General features: G+C 51.6%; 1 protein-coding gene across 1 annotated transcript; it reads left to right on the forward strand.

Moving 5' to 3' along the window:
* Positions 1–7,857: 7,857 nt before the first annotated feature.
* TRIB3 (tribbles pseudokinase 3) lies at positions 7,858–17,333 on the forward strand (the record flags this gene model as incomplete). Its single annotated transcript, XM_079944762.1, has 4 exons — positions 7,858–7,956; positions 10,377–10,667; positions 13,755–14,047; positions 16,844–17,333. Exons 2-4 carry the CDS (start codon positions 10,377–10,379, stop codon positions 17,331–17,333), a joined length of 1,074 nt encoding a protein of 357 aa, XP_079800888.1. The 5' UTR covers positions 7,858–7,956.
* Between the last annotated feature and the right edge of the window lie 4,492 nt (positions 17,334–21,825).

A 21,825-nucleotide genomic window follows, 5' to 3' on the forward strand; every position in this document is an offset into this window, starting at 1 on the left:
AGCCCCTGGGCCATCCTCATCCTCGGAGGGGGTAAGATGCCCACAAGGGAGGCCGGCAGGTGCCAAGCTCTTGATGCCCGGGCCTGAGCGCAGCTCCTGATTCTCAGGAGAGAATCTGACCAAGCCTGAGGTGAGAGTTGGGCTTATCTGGGGACTGGGGTCAAGGGTAGTGGATTAGAGCCGAGTCTGTCTGCAGGACTATCCCTCAGTCAGGAGCTGGCCTTGGAATTTAGGTCAGGGGTCAAGATGGGAGAAGGTGGGTGCCCCGTCAACGACCAAGTCAGCACTCAGCCTGGGACCAGGGTCAGGATCTAGCCATGGCTGTGGGCAGTGATCAGGGCTCAGGCTACATCTGAAGGTTCAGGTCAGGGTTTAGTCAGAGTCCCCAGTCAGGGAATAGGGCTCAGTCTATGACCAGCAAGGATCGGGGCTCAGTCAGTGTCCAGGGCACTGGCCTAATCTCCTCTTTCTCCAGGGAGGGGCTGAGCGGGTGGGTTGCCCTGGACTGGTTGAGGAGCAGTTTCCAGCCTAATTTCCATCACCCAGAGAGATGAGCAGCACCTGCCCCAAACCCTCCCCTTCGTCCTCTGGCCCTGGCTAGGTCAGGCCCCAGGGGCCAAGTCGGGCTCAGTGTCTCCAACAAGCCCTAACCATCCTCACTCTGGTACCCCGGGGGCCCCGGGCTAGGGGTGGGGTGGGGGTAGGGCTGTGGGGCAGGGCCCTATGCCTGACCCAGGAGGGCGCCTTGCGCAAGGCTTTCTGAGGCAACTGGCTGCTGGCTGAACACCTCGGCACCCCCCACTCCACACCCTGCAAGCTTTTCGCAGAAAGGGAAGGGGCAGGCGGTGGCCTGGATTGAACTCACATAATCCCTTTCCTTCCCTGGCCCCGGTGGCCTCAGGACAGGAAGGAGGCAGATCAAAAAGAAGGCAGGGCAGGGGTCAGATGATTCGGCGACCCAACTCGGCAGGACTCCAGTATCAGGAGCGGGTGGATCCGGGGCTCTCTCCTCCCTGCAGCGGGAAGGTAAAGGAGGGAGTCAGGATCCCTGGAAGTTCCAAGCGTGCCACCCCCAACACACACAAAACAGTAATAATTCCGTGGCTGAGCCCAGAGCAGAACTGGTGGCTGCCCAAGGTCACCCAACTGTCAGAGGCAAGGTCAGAACCAGAAACCAGCTTTTGTCCTGGGCTTCCAGCTCCTCCCACCACAACTGGGGGTTAGGACCCCTCACACTTGAGGAGGGCATGGGACTTCCCCAGGAACTTTCAATCATTCTCGTTGAGACTCCTGAATGAGTGGACCAACATGGGCTTTGGAGCCATACAGACCTGGGTTCAACACCCCTGCCTTACTGTGTGATCCTGGGCAGGCTACTTCCTCTCTCTGACACCTGGTTTCCTCACTTGTAAAATGGGCATAAATTCACTCTTAGCTCACAGGGTTGTGGCCAGGATTACATGAGAAAGCAGATGGAGGGCACAGCCTAGGCGTGCCACGCGGGGGGTGCTCAGCTCTCAAGGGGTGTGTGCTTGGGGGTGGAGGTAGAAGCCCGGGCCCCCTGGAAATAATGTTAATCACTTATCATCAAGTGCTTACCGTGTGCCAGGAACTCTTCTAAGCTCTTTACTTGTAATTAACTCATATAACTCTCCATTTAATCCAATAATAGTTCCCCATAACACTAAGCAGTTCAGTAACCCTATCAGGAGGAATCTATCCTCAATTCCATTGGTAGATGAGGGCTCTGGGTCTCCGAGTAACTAAGTGACTTGCTCAGTGTCATGCAGCTAGGACAGGCCAAGGAGGCGGTGTACCCGAAGACCACCCAGGGTTTCAGCCAGACCTGGCGCAAAATCCCACTGCCTACCCGCCTCCTTAGGCAGTGATTTCACCTCTCTGAGCCCCAGTTTCCTCATCTGCCTCCAGGGATGAAAACAGCAACTTGGTGAGGAAGTTTGTGGAGGCATCAGGTGATGTAAGGGAGGCACCCACACAGGGCCATGCTGGATCCATGGGCACAAGAATCACATTCTTCATGAAGAAAACCCAGGCCCACGGGCCAGAGCTGGATCACCCAACACAGCCGTGCTTGCAACGGGACCACCACCGGGCTGGTGCTGTGCCCAAACACTGGCCTTCCTGCCTTTTCTGCGGTCCAGCCTGAACCAGATTCGGATGCTGAGGGATCTCTGCCAAGCCCCTGGAAAACCCCAGAGACGGGGGAGGTGCCCGGTCTCCTAATAAATGCTCCCCAAGAGGAGTACAGGTCCAGAGCTGCAACTATTGAATCACCCACCATTTTTCCCAAATTGATTGGCCCAAATCCATTTACCCACCTGTATTATGAGTTCCGTAATGTTTTTCTTTCAATCAGCTCATTTTTTAAAACTTAGGTAAATTCATCTAAAAGCGAAAAAAATTTAAATCACTGACCACTATCATTTACCATAAAGAGGAAGTAACTGTAAAATTAAATACGAGGAAAACAAAATTCTTTTTTTTTTACATCTTTATTGGAGTATAATTGCTTTACAATGGTGTGTTAGTTTCTGCTTTATAACAAAGTGAATCAGTTATACATATACATATGTTCCCATATCTCTTCCTTCTGCGTCTCCCTCCCTCCCACCCTCCCTATCCCACCCCTCTAGGTGGTCACAAACCACCCAGCTGATCTCCTTGTGCTATTCGGCTGCTTCCCACTAGCTATCTATTTTACGTTTGGTAGTGTATATATGTCCATGCCACTCTCTCACTTAAAACAAAATTCTTAAATCCTGTTTGTAGCTGAGCTCTGCTCTCCCTTCCTTAACATTGAGGTGTTAAGAACACAGACACTTAAATGAGACTTTCTCCCCCAGTAATTGCAGGAACTGGAAGAAAATCAAAAGGAAATACGTGTATCACAATATGATTCAATGTTATTTAATAGAGTCTTGAGACCCTAAAACCATCTGGCATCCTACTACTGCTGTATGCAACATATTTGGGAAAACCCTGACCTAATCCAACTCTCTTCCTAGTTTACACATACGAAAATTAAGGCTCACAAAGAGGAGAAGACTTGCCCACAATCTCACAGGGTGAGTGGCTTCAGCCAGATCTGGAATGCAACCAGAACTCTTTTTAAGCCATCGTTTCACTTTTGTGGGGGAAAACCTAAAGATGAAAGTTTTGAGGACACCAGTGGTGGAATTTCCGGCATACAGCAGGCACCAGCAACACCTGGGTGGAGAGGAAGTTAAGCTCAGCAGTCCCCAGACCTCACCTCCTCTCCTCCTTCTGAGTTCCTCGCGGCATTGCTGAGGGTCCTCAGAACTACAGCAAATAGAAATGCAGCCTGCTTGGCTCAGGGACCTGGGCAGAGGGATGTTCTGAGCCTGGAGAGAAGGAAATTCATGAAAGCTGAACTCTCTCTTCAGGGAAGTGCACATTTTTGCATTTAATTTGAGGGGGGAGTGTTGGTCTCCTTTTATTTTCTCACTTTTAAACAAATGCTTATATAGCATTTATTTTATTTGTTTTTTTTAAAGAATAAATGTATTTATTTTTGGCTGCATTGGGTCTTCGTTGCAGTGCATGTGCTTCTCATTGCGGTGGCTTCTCTTGTTGCGGAGCACGGGCTCTAGGCGCGCGGGCTTCAGTAGTTGTGGCTCGCGGGCTCTAGAGCACAGGTTCAGTAGTTGTGGCGCACGGACTTAGCTGCTCTGCGGCATGTGGGATCTTCCTGGACCAGGGCTTGAACCCGTGTCCCCTGCATTGGCAGGCGTATTCTTAACCACTGCACCATCACAGAAGTCCCATTATATAGCATTTATATTCCAGGCACTTCACAAACATTGTCATTTAATCCTCATGACAAACCAATGAAGTAGATACTATTAAAATCTCCATTTTACAGATGAGGAAACTGAGGCACAGAGAGCTTAAGTAAATTACCCAAAATCTCCCTACTTGGCAGTGGTAAGATTTGAACCCAGGAAATGTGGTTTGACTATGACATAAGGATGTTTCAGTACATTTAATCATTTAATCCTGAAGGCTACAATGCAAGGAAGGTATAATTAATCCCATTTTATAGATGCAGAAGCTGAGGCTCAAGGCTTTTTGGCAGCTTTGTTGTAGACCCAACAGGCTCTTCACTTCTTTGCTGTATTTGCTGGACCCTGTGCCAGGGATTCTTGGTCTAGGGTGGTGCTACTCCGTATGGTAGCCATTTGCCGCAGGTAGCTATTGACCATTTAAAAGTGTGTCTAGGGTGACTGAGGAACTGAATTTTTCATTTTTTTTACTTTTAATTTTAAAACAGGTAAAACATTTTCTCCATTAAACAAACCTTAATTGTTTTGATACTTTAACATTCTTTATCCACTGACAATTTTACTTTAACCACTGACAATTTAGCTTCCATGCTGATTTGTGTCCAAACTAAGCATAAAATATATGCCAGATTTTGAAGATTAGTATGAAAAAAATTTAGGTTATCTCATTAACAATTTTTTACTATCTGTTGAAATTATAATATGCTATATATATATTGGATTAAATAAACTATATTATTAAAATTAATTTCACCTGTTTCTTTTTATGCTTTTTTTTTTCTTGCGGTACGCGGGCCTCTCACTGTCGTGGCCTCTCCCGCCGTGGAGCACAGGCTCGGGACGCGCAGGCTCAGCGGCCATGGCTCACGGGCCCAGCCGCTCCGCGGCATGTGGGATCTTCCCAGACCGGGGCACGAACCCGTGTCCCCTGCATCGGCAGGCGGACTCCCAGCCACTGCGCCACCAGGGAAGCCCTTTTTATGCTTCTTTAATGCTTAACTAGAAAATCTGAAACTACATATTTGGTTTTGTTATGTTGTATTGAAAAGTGCTGCTCTAGAGAATTGGGATTTGATACCCCTAACAGTGATAAGGTCCCCAAACCTGGGGTCCATGCCCAAGGTACAGTTCCAGTGACCATACCCACAAGTCTTGGAGGAGGCTTCTGGGTTGCAAAGATTGTGAAATGTCCCTGGACATTGTGGGCACTGGAGTCGGCTGCCCCAGTTTCAAATCTCAAATCTGCTTCATATACTAAGCTGGGTGGTCGTGGGTAAGCCCCTCACCTTGACTCATCTATAGAATAGAAGTGACATTGCCCTTTTCACAGTTCCTTAAGTGCCCCAGGGCCTTTGCACTTACTCTTTCCTCCGTCTCTTCTCACATCTTTGCACTCCTCACCCCTTCTCTTCCTTAAGATCTTAGTTTAAACATCACCTTCCTGATGAGCCCTACTGAAAATAGCCAGCCCTCAGTCATATCTGATAGAGAATAAATTTATGCTATTCAAAAAATACATGACACATGACCTATTTTAAATGATCTTGGTTTATTGATTTTATTTTCCTGAGAATGGTCTGTCTCCCCACTGATTTATAAGATCCGTGAGGGCAGGGATGAGTCAGTCTTGTTACTGCTGAGTTCCCAGCACTTAGAACAGGGTCTGACACAGCATGAAACAAAGTTAGGAATGTATAAGCAAACGCAGCCACAGTCTGGCTTCAGAGAGGTGCTGGGAAAACAACATCCCAGCCTTTCCTCGCCCCCTACAGCTGTGGGAGGGTCCAGCTGAGTCTAGGTCCTGGTGTAGAAAATGAGTTCATTCATCCCTCCCAGGCATGGGAGTCTCCAGGGTTAAATGAGATCCCAGAACCCCTTGCTGTGCCCTGAAGGCTCTGAGACACAGGTGAGCTGGTCCCTGGAGTTCTGCAACCAAGGAAACAAAGGTGACTCCACCTGCCTCCCATCAACCTCTGCCTGGAGGAGTTATTTTTCGACACTGGTGAATTCAGACATCAAGGCCTTAAAGGGATTGGACCCCCGGGGCTGCAGAGGGATGCTTCACCAAACAGTGAGTGGCACCTGGGCTTCCCACACCTGGGGTGCAAGTCCTGTTACGGGTGCCGTCCCTCTCTGAGCCTCCACTGTCTCCACTCTGTTTACTGAGCATCTACCATGTGCCACGCATTCTAAGCATTTAACATTTGTTAACTTATTTAATCCATTTCCTGAGGTAGCACAGTGGGTCTGGGCACAGTGGGTCTGGGCACACTTAGGCAGACCGGTTCCAGGGGACTTGCTCTTAACTACCAGGCTGCACTGCCTCTATTAAATGAGTGCTGTGAAGCCCACCAGAGCCCAGGCCTCCCCAGGGCACCACAGTGGTTCTGTTGAGCCCAGAGTCAGCTCCTAAGTCCGTGGTCTTTGCAAAGCTCCTGGGTTGCTTTCCCATAGCTGGGCCTCAGGCTGCCCCTTAGCAGAATGCGGGAGAACGGAGCTTCCTGCCTGCCCAGGGTTCTCCTAAACGCTTAATAAAGCAATGGTGGGCAAGTGCTTTATTACCGCGGGGGGGGGGGGCACCCAGAAAACTGTCACGGTTTGCTCTTTTTCTCCTCCGCCCCATCCTGAGAAAGAAGGATGTTCTTCTATTTCACAGATGGGAAAACTGAGACTCAGAAAAGCAAAATGCTTTTTCCAAGGTGATAGGGAGAGCCAGCCACCGGCATCGCTTTGAATCTTCGAGTACGGGGCGGCAGGGGTAGGCAGGGGGCGGGGGTGGAAACAAGACACCCCTAGAGGGCCGGGAGGGGTTCCGGGACCGCAAGCGGACCGCATGGAAGGGGTGGGGCGGGGCGCCCACGGAGGTGACCCCGGGGGGCGGGGCTCAGGGGATGGTGCAATCCCGGGCCTGAGGACATCAGGCAGTGGCTTGATTAGCTCAGGTTTACATCACCCGGGTCGGAGCTGTAGCCCGGCGCTCGGCGTCCCCGAGACATTCGCGGCGGAAGCGGCGGCGGCTCCGCACGCGTCCGGCTGCTGGGGACCGAAGCCAGAGCCCGACCCGGAGCCGAGCTCAGCCACGACAGAGCAGCGCGGGCCACCCGGGGGTGCCTGGGGACTCTGAGCTTGGCCGGCACCAGGACTCCGTCGCGCGCGAGGGCAGGGTACCCGGCAGGGGCGGGAGGCTGCGGCCGGAGGGGCTGAGGGGCGGCCGGGAGCCTCGGGGCGGCTGGGGTTGTCTCGTGTCACACGTACACACACACACACACACACACACACACACAACTTTTAAGGAAACCCACGGTCCGGGGAGCGACCTGGGCTGAGTGTTCCCGCCGGGCCCAGGTGACGCGGCCCCACAGGGCGTGGGGTCGCCGAGCGTGGCCGATCAGGCTGGCGGGAGGATGCGTGCCCACGGGGCGTGAAGCATGTCCCGGGGGCGGAGGGTGTGTAGTGTCCGCATTTGTGTGAGTGTGGGGCGGGCAGGGGAGTTGTGTGGCTGGGTGCGGGGAGGTCTGTGGGGGTCACTGGGGGCCGGGGGGAGCCTGTCTACCTGTGGAATGTGTCCTTGCGGATCTGCTGGGGTCCGCGTAGGCCAGTGGGGTCCGGGTGGGGCTGTGTCTCCGGGGACCTTGCGAGCTATGCGGAGGGCTGAGCACCGGGCGGCCGGTGCGGGCCGTGCGGGGACGGCGGTGCCCGTGGTGGGCGGGGGGGGTGGGGGGGGGCGGCGCAGGGTCAAGGGCAGCCAGGACGCGGCGTGAGGGCATGGGCCACGGGTGTGACGGGCCTGACGGCTACCGGTTTGCGAGGTGTAGGATGCGCGCGTATTCTGTTGTTGCCGACTGTGTGTGTTGTACCTGTTGATTCTGGGGTGTGGGGGCGAGGCCTCTTATCTCAGCCCAGGGGCCCAGCCTCCTTGCCTTTGCCCGCCCCTCCCAGGCCCCTCGCCGGCCCTCGGTTTCCGCTGAACCTTCTGCTCCGGGACCCCCGCCCCTCCGCCGCTTCCTCTCCCACGGCTTCCGATCCCGGCTGCCGAGGACGGGGCGAGGCCGCCCACTGCCTTCGCTGTGGGGGCGGGGTGGGCGGGGGGTCAGAATGAGCGTGTGACCTTGTTGGTATCCGTCCTGCAGTCGTGAGTATGATAGTTGGGAGAGCTCTGTGTGTGTGTGCGTGCAAGCTTGCCGGTGGAGGGCGAGGTGTGTGTCTCTTAATAATGTGGGTGCCCCTCTCTGCCTTGGCTGGCTGGCTTGGACAGAGTGTGTTTGGGGGGGGCGTGTGTACACCCGTCTGCCCTGGGTTGTGTGAGTGTGTGTGTTTGGTATGACCCGCCCTTATTCCCCTGGGAGTGTCAGGGAACAGCAAGAGGTAGAAATTAGGGGCTGCCTCCATCCTACTGCAGAGATTTTAATCTTGCCCTGTGGCATGCAAATTCCCTTGTTCACCTATAGACTCAGTTACCGCATCTGTCCAATGGAGCTCATCCCAGGCCCTACCAGGCTCTGAGCCCTGGATAGGGCAAAAGCAGCCTGGGGTGCCGATGTGGCCACGGGAGAGCCACTCCAGGGAGTCTCAGGCTTTGCAGGGCGCAAAGCATCTACACAGACAGGGATCATCTTGCTTTACTCTCTGAACAGCCAGTGCAGTAAGGAGTGTCATCCTAACCTCATCCCTGCAGAAGTTTCTGAGACTCGCAAGGGCAGCACTTCAGCATCTTCAGCTTTGAGTAATAATGATAATAATAATAACAAACCAACAGTAGTGACCATTTCCTGACACCTACCCTGCAACAGGGCCATGTTAATTTATTTGTATTTTCATTTCATCATTACAAAAATCTTATGGGGTTTGCATCCACTTTACAGATGAGGGAATGGAGGCTCAGGAATTTTGAAGAACTTGCCTAGGGCTCTCGAGCCAGGAAGGGTCTGCGCCAGGATGACATCCAGGGAATATCTGATTACAGTCACCCCCTAATGCATTCTTACCAAGATGGGATTATGGTCTTTCATTCGAGATGGGGGCTCCCTCCCTCCCAAGGCAGCCCATGCATTTGGGAGCCCATGCATTTGGCATGATTGGAGAGATGGGCTTCAGTCAGAGAACTGACTGAGTGATGTTTCCCCCTAATCCTGCCTAGGACTGTTGGGAAGGTCTTCACGTGGCTGAAGTCTATCTCCCTCTCACACCTCATACCTGGGCCTCCTTGTTCCTCATCTGGAGCCTGGATGGGTGGGCAGACGGGTCCTGGAGAGAACCTTTCCTCCCTGACATGCCTTTGCCCTCTCCTCCACCCACCACACACACAGTGACACAGCTGTACCCGGGGTGGGGGTGCGGGGTGCTTCCTCTGAAGTTGAATGAGTGAATCTTGGGGCTTTGAGAGACCTCCCCTCCCTGCCTCGTTCTCACCTGATGGTAAAACTGAGCTGGCTGGTGGACTAACTCTGCATGTAGACAAAGTTCACATTTTAAAAAAGAAATACACCTCATCTGTTTTGAAATACTCAAGCACTAAGTGAATGTGGAATCTTTATTTTAAATTACTGAAATTGAAAATTCCCTTGCCTCCCTACCAAATCCCTTCCTCTTCTGGAGTCTCTCAGGAGGCCAGAAGCTACTGTGGCCAATTTAGTCTGGGTCCTTCCAGACCTTTTCCTGTGCATTTACACACCTATATATACAAATATGCAGATACATCATATTACATGCTGGTGGGTTTTTCTACATAAATGAGATCATCTTGGGTACACTGTTCAGCAGCTAGCTTTGTTCACTTGACAATAAGTATATTCATTCCAGAACATCCGTTCATATGTAAATTCAGTATACACTTCATTGATTCATCATCCTTCATCATCCCTACTCCCCCTCCCCCTCCTTGCATCCCTCCCTACCTTTCAGAGGTAATAGCTGCCTATACTACAGCACTCAACAGATACAGTGCAAAGTCTCTCTTCCTCCCTCTCACCAACCATCAAATCTACCTCTCCACTGTGCTTTTTTTTCACTTAACATTTCACTCTGGAGATCTTTCCAATTAGCACATAAAGAATTTCCTCAGTCTTTTGTATGGCTACAACTGTTCCACATATAGAGAAATATAATGTACTTAACCAGTCTCCTAATGGTGGGCATTTAATTGTTTCTATCACATGGGCTGTAGGGATAACCTTGTACTTGCATCATTGCATCAGTATGTAGAGAGTCCCTGGTCTTTTTCAGAGCTGTATAGTATTCCACTGTGTGGCTGTACTGTGATGTTTTAACCAGTCTTCTACTGCTGGACATCTGGGGGAATTTCCTGCTTTTTGCTGGTAGACGCAAGGCTCTGATTAGCAGCCTTTCACATATTTAATTTTTTGGTAGGCATTTAAATTGGAGGATAAATTCCCAGAAGTGGGACACCCAGTCAAGGGTATATGCATTTGTCCATTTAATGCATACCGCCAAGTCACCCTTCATAAAGGCTGTGCCAGTGTATCCTCCCACCAGCAGACGAAAAGAGGGGACACCGAGCAGCCTTATTTAGTGCTTTTCTCCCCTTCTTTGTAGATGCAAGCCACCTCTCTGGCTGTTCCTGAGGGTGCCCCCTCCAGGAAGAAGCGGTTGGAGTTGGATGATGACCTAGACACTGCGTGTCCCACCCAGAAACATGCTCGATGTGGGCCCCAGCCCGGGCTGCCCTCCTGCCAACTGCCCCTGAGCCCACCCCCTGCTCCAGTTCACACCCCTGCTGTGACCACTGCCTCCAGGCTTGGACCCTATGTTCTCCTGGAGCCTGAGGAGGGCAGCCGGACCTACCGCACCCTGCACTGCCCCACAGGCACGGAGTACATCTGCAAGGTACATGCCCCAGGGACCACTGTCCCCAAGCATCACAGGGGGCTGGGAAAGGATTGCCAGGGCTGAGGGACCCTTATATTAATTTAGTTCTGTTTTTGTTGGGGAAGCAACCAGTGAATCCCCAGCTCTCTGTCAAGCTCCAGGCTGGGCTGAAACCGAGAGGTAAACCAGATGGTCCCAGCCCTGGGGGAATTCACAGCTTAGGCCCCATAGTATGATAAATGTTGCTGGGGTGGAGCTTAGGGGCCATGAGAGCACAGAGAAGCCTCTAGTGTATTCAAAGGCAGAGTCAGAAAAGGCTGAGTAGGAGTCAGCCAGGGAAAAGTGGGAGAAGGGAGTTCCAGGCAGGGGAAACAGAGGCCTACAGGATTGAGGGCAAGGCACTTCAGAGAATTAAAAGGACTTCATTGTGGCCGGAGTGGAGAGGGGGTGCAGACAGGGCCAGCAGATGAGAGCTCGCAGCCACTGGTTGTGAAAGCATTAGGAAGAAGCCCCCACTAGGCTGTGGGGAGCCATTTAAAGTATTTGCACAGGGTAAGATGAGATATGGTAGACATCAGAACTCCTGGGAACCTGGAGGTCATTGGGCCTACCAGTGGCCATTTTACAGATGGAAAGACTGAGGTCAAGAGGAGAAGGGCCATGCATGAAGCCACATGGCATCAAGCCTGGATCCTAGGGCACAGTCCAGGGTTCCTGACAGAAATCAGAGTTCTTGGCAGAATTCAGGCAACAGGCAGGGCCAAGTGACCCATACAGGACACTGCCAGGTCTCAGCTCACAAGGACAGAGATGAGAAAGCATAATCGTAGGTGTTCACTGTGCACCAGGTACTATGTTGATTGTCTAGTCTGCATCACTCCTCTAATCTTCACATAGTCTATGAGGTAGCTACTATTATTGGGCCCATTCTAGAGATAGAGGACAGGCTCTGAGGTTCCGAAAGCTGTGGTTACTTGCCACCTCACAAAGCCAAGAGGTGTCAGAGCTGAGATTGGGCCCAAGCAGGTTAAGCCCAGAGCCGTGGGCCTCATGCTAGGACAGGTGGTTCAGATACAGGCAGGGCAGGTTTGCTCTGGTGGGCAGGGGTAAGGAGGATAGGGAGACCCAGGTACACAGGGAGGGGTAGAAGGGGGCTGGGTCCTCTTGGGAAGGCACAGAGAGGCAGAGGGACTGAAGCCTCCATCCAACTGGGAGGAGCAGCAACGGTGGCTCCAGCTCCTGTTGATGGGGGTGCAGTGGGCAGGGCCAGATCTGGACATCACACTGGGCTCTGGGCTGCCTGATGCTGGTCCCCAGGGCTACCCCAGGTGCTCTAAGGAACCCCTGAACTCTGGGTCCCCTTCCTGCAGCACCACAGGTTTTTTTCTGTTCCCCTGGGGAGGGAGGTCCATGCTGAGAGGAACGACCATGGCAAGCTGGAGCCAGAAGCACCATGCTTTCACATGGCCCTGGACATTTAGGAACATGTAAAGAAATCTTCTGGGATGTGCCTGTTCCTATGTCCAGCGTGAGCTGTGGGGGCCGACCTGCCGTTTCCACATTGCCTAGGCTTTTCTGGTCGGTGTGTAGAAAGATCTACATCCTGTCTTCCTAGATTATTGCCTTATTCATTAATTCAGCAAACTCTCAGTGAGCACTTGTACGTGCCGTGCACCATGCGCCATGTACCATGCTGTGGCTCAAAAGTAGACCAAGCTCTGCCCCCACAGTTCGCGCTGGGGGTGAATGAGTAGAATATACATCAGGTGATCTTAACTGCTATGGAGAAAAACTAGGAGACGGGAGAGAAGGGAGTGGGGAGGGGAGGGGGTGAAGGTGATCTTAGCTGGGAAGTCCAGAAAGACCTCTTTGAGGAGGCGACTTTGAGCAGTGACTTGCACTGGGGGAGCCAGCCCTGTGGGTATCTAGAGGAGAACATTCAGGTGGCAGGAAAAGCAAGTGCAAATGCTCAGAGGCAGGGATGTGCTTGCCCTGACTTTTAAAAAAGTCTCCGTTTTTGGATTATTGCCTCCAAGCCACCCCAACTGTTTTGTTTTAACACATCTACTTACATTTTTTCATGGATTAAATATGTATATGCTTCAGTTATTTATTTTTACTTTCTGTGTGTCACAGACAAAATAACAAGCAAAGGGTTTAAAGGCAGATAAACCAAAGTGAGTAGACTGCTCTACCACTGATTAGCTGTGTGGCTTCCAAGTCACCTTCCTCTGAGCATCCTTTCAGGATTATGGCAAGGTTTCCATCTAATGTCCATAAAGCCCCTAGCATCTTTCCCCACAACCTCCCCGCTCTCACCACGGGCCCCACCCTCCTCCCCCACCCCATTCTAGCCATACTGATCTTTGGCTGGGTTTCTAGAGCAGCTCAGGTTCTTTCCTGCCTCAGGGCCTTTGCACTTCCTGTGCCTCCCACCTAGAAAGCTTATCCCTCGGGCACCTCAGTCATTCAGGTCACTTCCTCAGAGTCCCTTCCAGACTACACTTTCTAAAATAGGTGCCTCCTGCCCGAATACTCTTTATTCCAGCATTCCTTCGTAATTCTTATCAGAATTTGTAAGCATTTAGTTTTTTTGGCCTGTTTACTGTCTCATGTATTGGACTATGGGCACCAGGAGGGCCGGGACCATGGCTGTCAGTCAAGTTAGCGCCCCAGTGGCTGGTACAGGTAGGCATTCAATGCCTGCTTGTGGAATAAAGGAAAGGGTGGGTGGGCAGTGAATCCTAGAGAATCTTAGCCATATTGATGATGAGGGGAAGGATGAGTTACTTGTGCATGATCTCCTCTTTTGGACGCCCTCTGTTTGGGGGGGTTATTTTTGTTCAGGTTACCTGTCATTTTAAATTATCTGAGGTTTAAGGCCATATGAGCTCGCAGCTAAGAGCCCAGATGATGGAGAACGGGGATTCAGTCGCAGCTCTGTCCCTTGCTGGCCGTGTGGCCCTCCGCTTGGTCAGGATTGAGTGACCTGCTGCTGAAGTGCTGGGGCACGAGGCCCAGCACACAGTAGTTGGCTGTGACTGGCTGCAAGGCCGACCTGGGCCCCACGGGGTCCCCACCCGTGTTCACACCATGCTCCCACAGGTGTACCCGGCCTGCGAGGCCCTGGCGGTGCTGGAGCCATACTTGCGGCTGCCCCACCACTGCCATGTGGCCCGGCCGGTGGAGGTCCTGACAGGCACGCGGCACCTCTACGCCTTCTTCCCACGGCCGCATGGGGACATGCACAGCCTGGTGCGTCGCCGGCGGCGCCTCCTGGAGCCCGAGGCCGCAGCTCTCTTCCGCCAGATGGCCACCATCCTGGCACACTGCCACCAGCACGGGCTGGTCCTGCGCGACCTCAAGCTGCAGCGCTTCATCTTTACTGACCCGGAGAGGTGAGCGTGGCCACGGCTAAGGCCTTGACTGATGTTCTGGTCACAGTTAGAGTGAGGTTATGCATTTTTGGCAAGAATACCACAGAAGCCATAGGGTCTTCTCAGCCCATCCTATCAGGAGATATGGGCTGCTGATACGGATTGCTGTGATGTTAACCTCAATCTTTGGTTAAGGTGGCTCCTACCAAGTTTCTCCACTGGAAGTTTCCTAATTTACCATTTATAATTAATAAATACCTTGGGGGCTTCCCTGGTGGCGCAGTGGTTGAGAGTCCGCCTGCCAATGCAGGGGACACTGGTTCGTGCCCCAGTCCGAGAAGATCCCACATGCCGCAGAGCGGCTAGGCCCGCTGAGCCTGCGCGTCCGGAGCCTGTGCTCCACAACGGGAGAGGTCACAACAGTGAGAGGCCCACGTACCGCCAAAAAAAAATTAAAATTAAAAAAATAATAATAAATACCTTGGGCAATACCTTGTAATTAATCTGTACTATGAGGTTCTTTCGGGCTCTGCATATAAATATCCTGTTTCTCCTTAAACTTTCACCCACTAATTTCAGCCACCATCCATTCTGCCTGTAGCAGCTATTCCTAGGATGTTTGCCTAAGGGTGGTTTTCTAATTCCTTTTACATTCTATACTAAAATGAACATGCTTTTAGTAAGAAGTAGAATGTAAATTTTATAATGATTTTTAAGCTAATACACAGCTTCAAATAATTTTGAGCTTAGGGTGAGTACAACACCCCCAGACCACCCAGAAGTGAGAAAAGTACTTTCTTCCCTTTTCAAGGCAATAGTTTGAGAAGCACCATCAGAAGAGGGATGGTGGAATCAAACAAACCTGGGTTCAAATTCTGGTTCTACTTTTTAACTTGCAATTTGTCCTTGGGCAATGGCTTCACCTGACTGAAGCTTGACTTCTTCTTTTTTTTTTTTTTTGCGGTACGCGGGCCTCTCACTGTTGTGGCCTCTCCCGTTGCGGAGCACAGGCTCCGGACGCGCAGGCTCAGCGGCCGTGGCTCACAGGCCCAGCCGCTCCGCGGCACGTGGGATCTTCTCGGACTGGGGCACGAAACCGTGTACCCTGCATTGGCAGGCGGACTCTCAATCACTGCGCCACCAGGGAAGCCCCGAACCTTGACTTCTTTATCTGAAAAATGGGCCAATAATGCTAACACCTCAGCCCACCCCCTGTGCAGTGATTCACAGGACTAGTCAGCATTTTCAGACAGGCACCCAGGAAGTGGTGGCATGGGAACAAGATTAAAGCAGTGGTAATAGTATGCTTCCTATTAAAGTAGTCTAGAGTGCTTGGTGGGAGTTATTTATTTATTTATAATTAATTAATTTATTTATTTATGGCTGCGTTGGGCCTTCATTGCTGCACACGGGCTTTCTCTAGTTGTGGCTAGCGGGGGCTACTATTTGTTGCAGTGCGCGGGCTCCTCATTATGGTGGCTTCTCTTGTTGCCAAGCACAGGCTCTAGGCACGTGGGCTTCAGTAAGTTGTGGCACACAGGCTCAGTAGTTATGGCACACGGGCTTAGTTGCTCTTCAGCGTGTGGGATCGTCCCAGACCAGGGCTCGAACCCATGTCCCCTGCAGTGGCAGGCGGATTCTTAACCACGGTGCCACCAGGGAAGCCCCGTGGGAGTTATTTAAAGCAGAAGTTGCAAATGGTGGTCTACACACCCTTTTTTTTTTTGCCCCACATTCCTGTTCGTTTGTGTTTTTAATTAAAATTGGTTGCGGGAATCCGCTGGTGGTCCAGTGGATGGGACTCTAGGCTTCCACTGCGGGGGCCCCAAGTTTGATCCCTGGTCAGGGAACTGGGATCCCACAGGCCATGCGGCATGGCCAAAAAATTTAAAAAAAAGGGACTTTCCTAGTGGTCCAGTGGTTATCCACGCTCCCAATGCAGGGGCCCCCCGTTCGATCCCTGGTCAGGGAACTAAGATCCGACATACCTCAACTAAGCCCGCGTGCCGCAACTACTGAGCCTGCACCACAACTAGAGAGCCCGTGCACCACAATAAAGACCCAGTGCAGCCAAAATTAATTAATTAAAAAAATAAATAAAATTGGTTGCTAACTTTTTAAAAGCTGGGATTTTTTTTCATTAAAATATGATCTCTGACTTCTCTTGTGGAAAAGGGGACCATGGAGCCACCTGGGAACTACATAAGCAGCTCATAGCGCTGGCTCTGGGCTGGAGAGAGCCAGGATTCAATCCCAGCCCTGCTTCCCATGGCTGCAAAATGGCCTCTTCCTCGTCGGTTGTATGAGGGTGAAATGACATACACCAGGTAGAAGCTCAGCCCAGGGTCAGGTTCGCGGTGGACACTCCAAATACTGACTGTAATGTTAGTGGTGCCCTTTTTAGGCAGGGTTTGTGCTGAGATAGTTGGCACAGTCCCCACTTCCTACTTCTAATTTTGTTACCTGCCTAGACCCTAAGTTTGCATCTGGCTTAATAGAGGCTTAATGCCCTCAGCCACCTGAGTACGCACCGCCCCACACCGGGCCCCCGCCCCACAGACAGTTGGGAAATGTGTTCCTCTCAGAGTCCTAGTTCAAATTTAATTGCTCTGTGACCTTAAGACATGACTTAATCTCTCTGAGCCTAGACTTCCTCATCTGTAATACGGGATTAATCAATCATCCAGCCTCACAGGACTGGCTCATGTCTGGCAAATGCCAGCAGGCACTTGGGAAATGGATGCCATTAAGTGTGACAATGTGGGGTGGTGGCGTGGAGGTCCCACTATCTGACCCCCTGTCTCTCCCCCTGCACAGGACAAAGCTGGTGCTGGAGAACCTGGAGGATGCCTGTGTGCTGACTGGGCCTGACGACTCCTTGTGGGACAAGCACGTGTGCCCAGCCTATGTGGGCCCCGAGATCCTCAGTTCCCAGCCATCCTACTCCGGCAAGGCGGCAGACGTCTGGAGCCTGGGCGTGGCCCTCTTCACCATGCTGGCTGGCCACTACCCCTTCCAGGACTCAGAGCCTGCTCTGCTCTTCGGCAAGATCCGCCGTGGGGCCTTCGCCCTGCCCGAGGGCCTCTCGGCCCCGGCCCGCTGCCTGGTCCGCTGCCTCCTCCGAAGGGAGCCAGCTGAGCGGCTCACGGCCTCAGGCATCCTGCTGCACCCTTGGCTGCGGGAGAATGTGATCCCTACACCCCCCTCGCGATCCAGCCTCTGCGAGGCTGACCAGGTGGTCCCAGAAGGGCTGGGGCTGGAGGAGGCGGAGGAGGAGGGAGAGAGAGATGTGTGTCTCTACGGCTAACGCGACCCTACTGGACTCTCAGCCCCAGACTGCCAGTTGAGGCTGGGTATCTCTAAGCTCTCTCCTGCCTCTTTGAACTGAGCCGAACCTTAAGTGCCTTCTGGGAGGGAGAGAGGAGGAGGTGTGTGTGGAGCGTGCTGGACGCACACACCTGTGCACATGAGCTCGTGCCTCACCGAGTCCTCGGGAGCTCACTGTGCCAAGTGCCACTCCCAGTGCTGGGAACACAGCAGTGAACGACAGAGACAAAACTCCTGCTCACAGAGTTGACAACACTTTCCAGGCCCACTGGGCAGTGTCTACACTGAGCACCCACAGTGCAGGTATCGGCATCCACTCATGCTGATGCCCAGGTACCTCTGACATGGGACAGTCCCTTTCACAAACAACCCAGCTGCCTTCGTATCTTGCACCTTTTCAGAGAAAGGGAAGCATCCCTGTGCCAAAGGCTCCAGGCCCCTCCCCTGTAACTCAGGACTCTAGAGCCCAGACCATGCTGGGAATTGTGCCCCCAGCAGCTCTGTCCTCTTGGTCAAGGGCTTCTCCATCCAGGCCTGAGCCAAGGATTTGGACTGGAAGATCAAGAGTGCAAATGGTGAGGCTGGTCTTCATCTAACTCAAAGAGTAGTTTGGAGTGAAGGGCCAGGCCTGTCCACCTCAGTGGCCCCTGACCTGAGCACCAGAGTTGGGGGCCGGGATCAGGCAGGTTCTGTCCCCTGACCTCCTGAAAAGTCCCAAGCTCTGTTCTGGGGACACTTGGGGTCCAGGACCCTATGTCAACACTGTGGGATTTGGATGCCATGAGTATATGTTTTTATCTTGTGCCTAATAAAGGAATTATGAAGTACTGTCATTTCTCCTGGTTATTTCATCCATCTTCTCCTCCCCATCTCTTATGAGTTTTGTCTGCCTCCAAACCAGCCCCAGGGTGAAAGGCCAGAGGCCTTGTGTGTCAATCTCAGCTTGAGCGGTTCATGAGAACAGAAGACCCAGTAGGTCTTCCCTCATTCCCTCTGTTCCTTCTGGATGTCTTGGTGTCTCAGGATACTTTTTGGCTGCATGTAACTGAAACCGTGAGTTAAAGTGGCTTTGAAAAGAAGAAAACGTATTTCACACAAAGCAAGAGGTCGACAGGCGGGGAATGGGCTTCACGCTGGTTGATTCGGCTCTCAGAGCTGTTAGCAAGGACCTGGCTCCCTAGGCTCATTCTGTCTCTTTGCTCTGTTGTCCCAGGTAACTGCTCGTACAATGGCTACAGCAGTCCCAGGTGTCACATAAGAGAGACCCATGACCAGAGGAAGAAGGAGGGTGGCGTGGTAGTACTTGAGAACTCAGTACTCTGGAGTCAGGTTACCTGGAATTAAATCCTGGCTCCAACACTCACTAGCTGTTTGACCCTCGGCAAGTTTCTGAATCACTCTATACCTCAGATTCTTAATCTGTAAAATGAGGGATAATAATACCTAACTCAGGAGAATCAAATGGGTTATTTTAGCTAAAGCACTTCGAATAAACAGTGGCTGGCATAACAAGTCCTCAGTCAGAGTTAGTTGTTCTCTCTCTAGCTTTTCCATGGGATGGGGAGGTCTTTCCCAGGAGCACTCCTAATAGATGTTTTGGCCAGAACTGGGCCACTGTGACCTCCTGGCCAATCACCAGCAAGGGAAATGCAGTTATGTTAATTAATCATGCCAGTTCTCCAGCTGGAGGTGGGAGCAGCCTCCCTGAGGTTCATGCTACGTGTGGGGGGTTGGGAGAGTGGGGTAGTGATAAATGAACAAAATCAAATTCTGAGAAGGAGGAGGTAGCGGGAGAAAGCACGAGGAAGAGAACTGCAGTAGCTCGGCCAATAGCCTGCTAACTGCAGACAGGTGAAGGAAGCTATCCTAGATCCTCCAGCCACCAGTTGACCCCCCAGCTGACTACAAATGCAGAGTTCAGTTAGGCTGACCCAGACCAGAAGAATTCCCCAACTGACCCACAGGATCATGGGCTAAATAAAATGATCGTTGTTTTAAGCCATTAAGTTTTAGGGTGTTTTGTTACACAGCAAATGCTAACTAATATAGACAGGGACAAGTCAGCCTCCTCTCTGTGCACCCAGCATCACCCAGAACAGGGCCTAGCTCTGTCTAGGGTCTCATGGAGCAGTCCCCAACTTTCACCCTTCCCCCAAACCCTCCCATAGATCCTGCCCCAGCTCCCTCACAAGCTGTGTTCTCCCTGGTGCCTGTGGAACAAGGGCAAGGGGGGACAGCTTATAGAAAACGAGGGCTGCCAAGTGGCAGGTCTTTATCTACATTACACGGAGAGACTCATCCAAGCCTCACGACAACTCTATGAGGCAGATGCTCTTGTCATTTCACAGATAAGAAAAATGAGGTTTACTATTTATTTATTTTGGCCACACCACGTGGCTTGCGGGGTCTTAGTTCCCCGACCAGGGATTGAACCCAGGCCCATGGCAGTGAAAGCATGGAGTCCTGACCACTGGACAGCCACTGAATTCCTGAAAAATGAGGTTTCGAGAGAGCAAAAGATTCATCCAAAACCACACAACAGAGAGAACAACTCACCTGGTTTTGCCTTGAAGCAGGAACTCTTGCCAAGGCCACGCTGAGGCAGCCACAAGAAAACTGTCACATAAAAATGCAAATCAAAAAAAAAAAAAATACACATCCACTCTCACCAAGCAATACAGTGCACATAACCACAGCCCTGACTGCAATTAGTGGGGACTTTCATGTTCTCTTTGTATTCGTTGAATGATCGCTGTATAAGAGTTTTACAATATCAAAGGTAATACATATATATTACTTTATATATTACAGGGAGAGAGGGACTGTTAGAAATTTAATTGGGGATTTTACATGCAATTGGGAGCTCAACACAAAATATCACACTGTGTGGCCTGCCCGATTATTCATTCACCTAGCAATTCAACAACTATTCCCAATGCCAACCAATGGTAGAGCAGGTCCCGTGCAAGACGGATGCAACGTGGTCCCTGCCCTCATGGACTTCAGTCTAACAGAGGAGACAGATGTTAAACAGATAACCACACAAATGAAGAAATTAATTATACCTGGTATGTTCTTTGTGGCAAAGACAAGCGTCACCAATAAGTCCCATGCTCCCCTACATGCCCTAGCCTCCCTTACAGTCACAGGACTAGTTCTGACCAATGGTATGTGTGTAGAAGTGACATAGGGGTGGTCACTTCTGGGCTAAAGCAACTGAAAGCTGATGGGCCTCAATCCCTGTCTTTCCCTTCCACAACTACTTGAGGCCATGCGTTCCCTTAGCTACAAGATAGAGGAGGACCACCAGATCCACGCTGGATTTTACTGAGCAAGAAATGAAGCTTCCTATGTTAAGTCTTTGCAATTTGCAGTTTGTCTGTTGGGCAGTTAGTGTTAATTACCATGACTAAGAAAAACTTGCCGCAAGAGAAGGAAGGAAAATTCTCTTCCCCAGTAACTAGGCCGTATCAGTCTTTGCTGCATTACAAACCCCCAAACATAGTGGTTCGTGATTGTCTGTGTCAGCAGTTTGGGCTGGGCTCAGCTGGTCACTCATGCGGCTGCAGGCAAAGCGTGGCTCACCAGGACAGCTCAGCTTCACTCACTTGTCTGCCGACTGGCAGGCTCCAGGGAGCCTCGGCTAGGACGGCTCATCTCGGCTCTACGTGGTCTCAGCCTCCAACAGACTCAGCGCTGGCTCCTTCCTGTGGTGGTCTTGGGGTTTCAAAAAGCAACAAGAACAAATCCCAGTGCCCAAGCTGTGCTTCTGCCACATTGGCATGTCCCACAGACAGAGCCAGGAGGTGGGGAAATTAATTCTCCCTCTCAGTGGGAGGACCTGAATATAATATGTGGCCTTTTTTTTTTCTTCAATATACTACACGAGGTATACTTGATCAAGTGAGTTGACTACAGTGCACCTAAAACTGAACCTGCAGGTAGTAGATCCCTGGGCCAACTGCTTGGTGTCTCTCAGACTGTTCCCTTCCTTTTGTGTAGTTAAGCCCTGCCCTTCCCTTGAGGCTGGACCTAGAGACTCTTCAGAGCGGGCATGCCCTCCCCTACACGCTGAAGCCCGAAGAACAGGGTTCTCAGAGGTGGTCAGTCAGTCCCCTAGGGTGCTTGTTTAAAATGCAGATCCCTGGACACTGCCCAGACCTAGTGAGTTAGAACACTTGGGGTTCTGCCTCTTAACAATCACCCTGGGTGACGCTGCTGAGCATCTGAGTTGGAGAACCTCTGTGTTTGGAGAAATCCTGCCTCCTTGGGGACTCAGAGAGCTCATGTTAGCGCCTCTCTGGTTTGTTTGCAAATGGGTGTAAAGAGGGCATAAATTCTACCTGCCTGTGATGCTAGGATGGGCTCACAGATGTGGGGGGGCTTTATCAGGTCAAAATCTCAGCCACCACCTAAGTTGTACCAGCATCCTGGGGAGAGGCATGTAGCCCTCTTTCCCTCCTTGTTCTCTC

This window comes from Stenella coeruleoalba (genome assembly GCF_951394435.1).
Source record: "Stenella coeruleoalba genome assembly, chromosome: 15".
Lineage (NCBI taxonomy): Eukaryota > Metazoa > Chordata > Mammalia > Artiodactyla > Delphinidae > Stenella > Stenella coeruleoalba.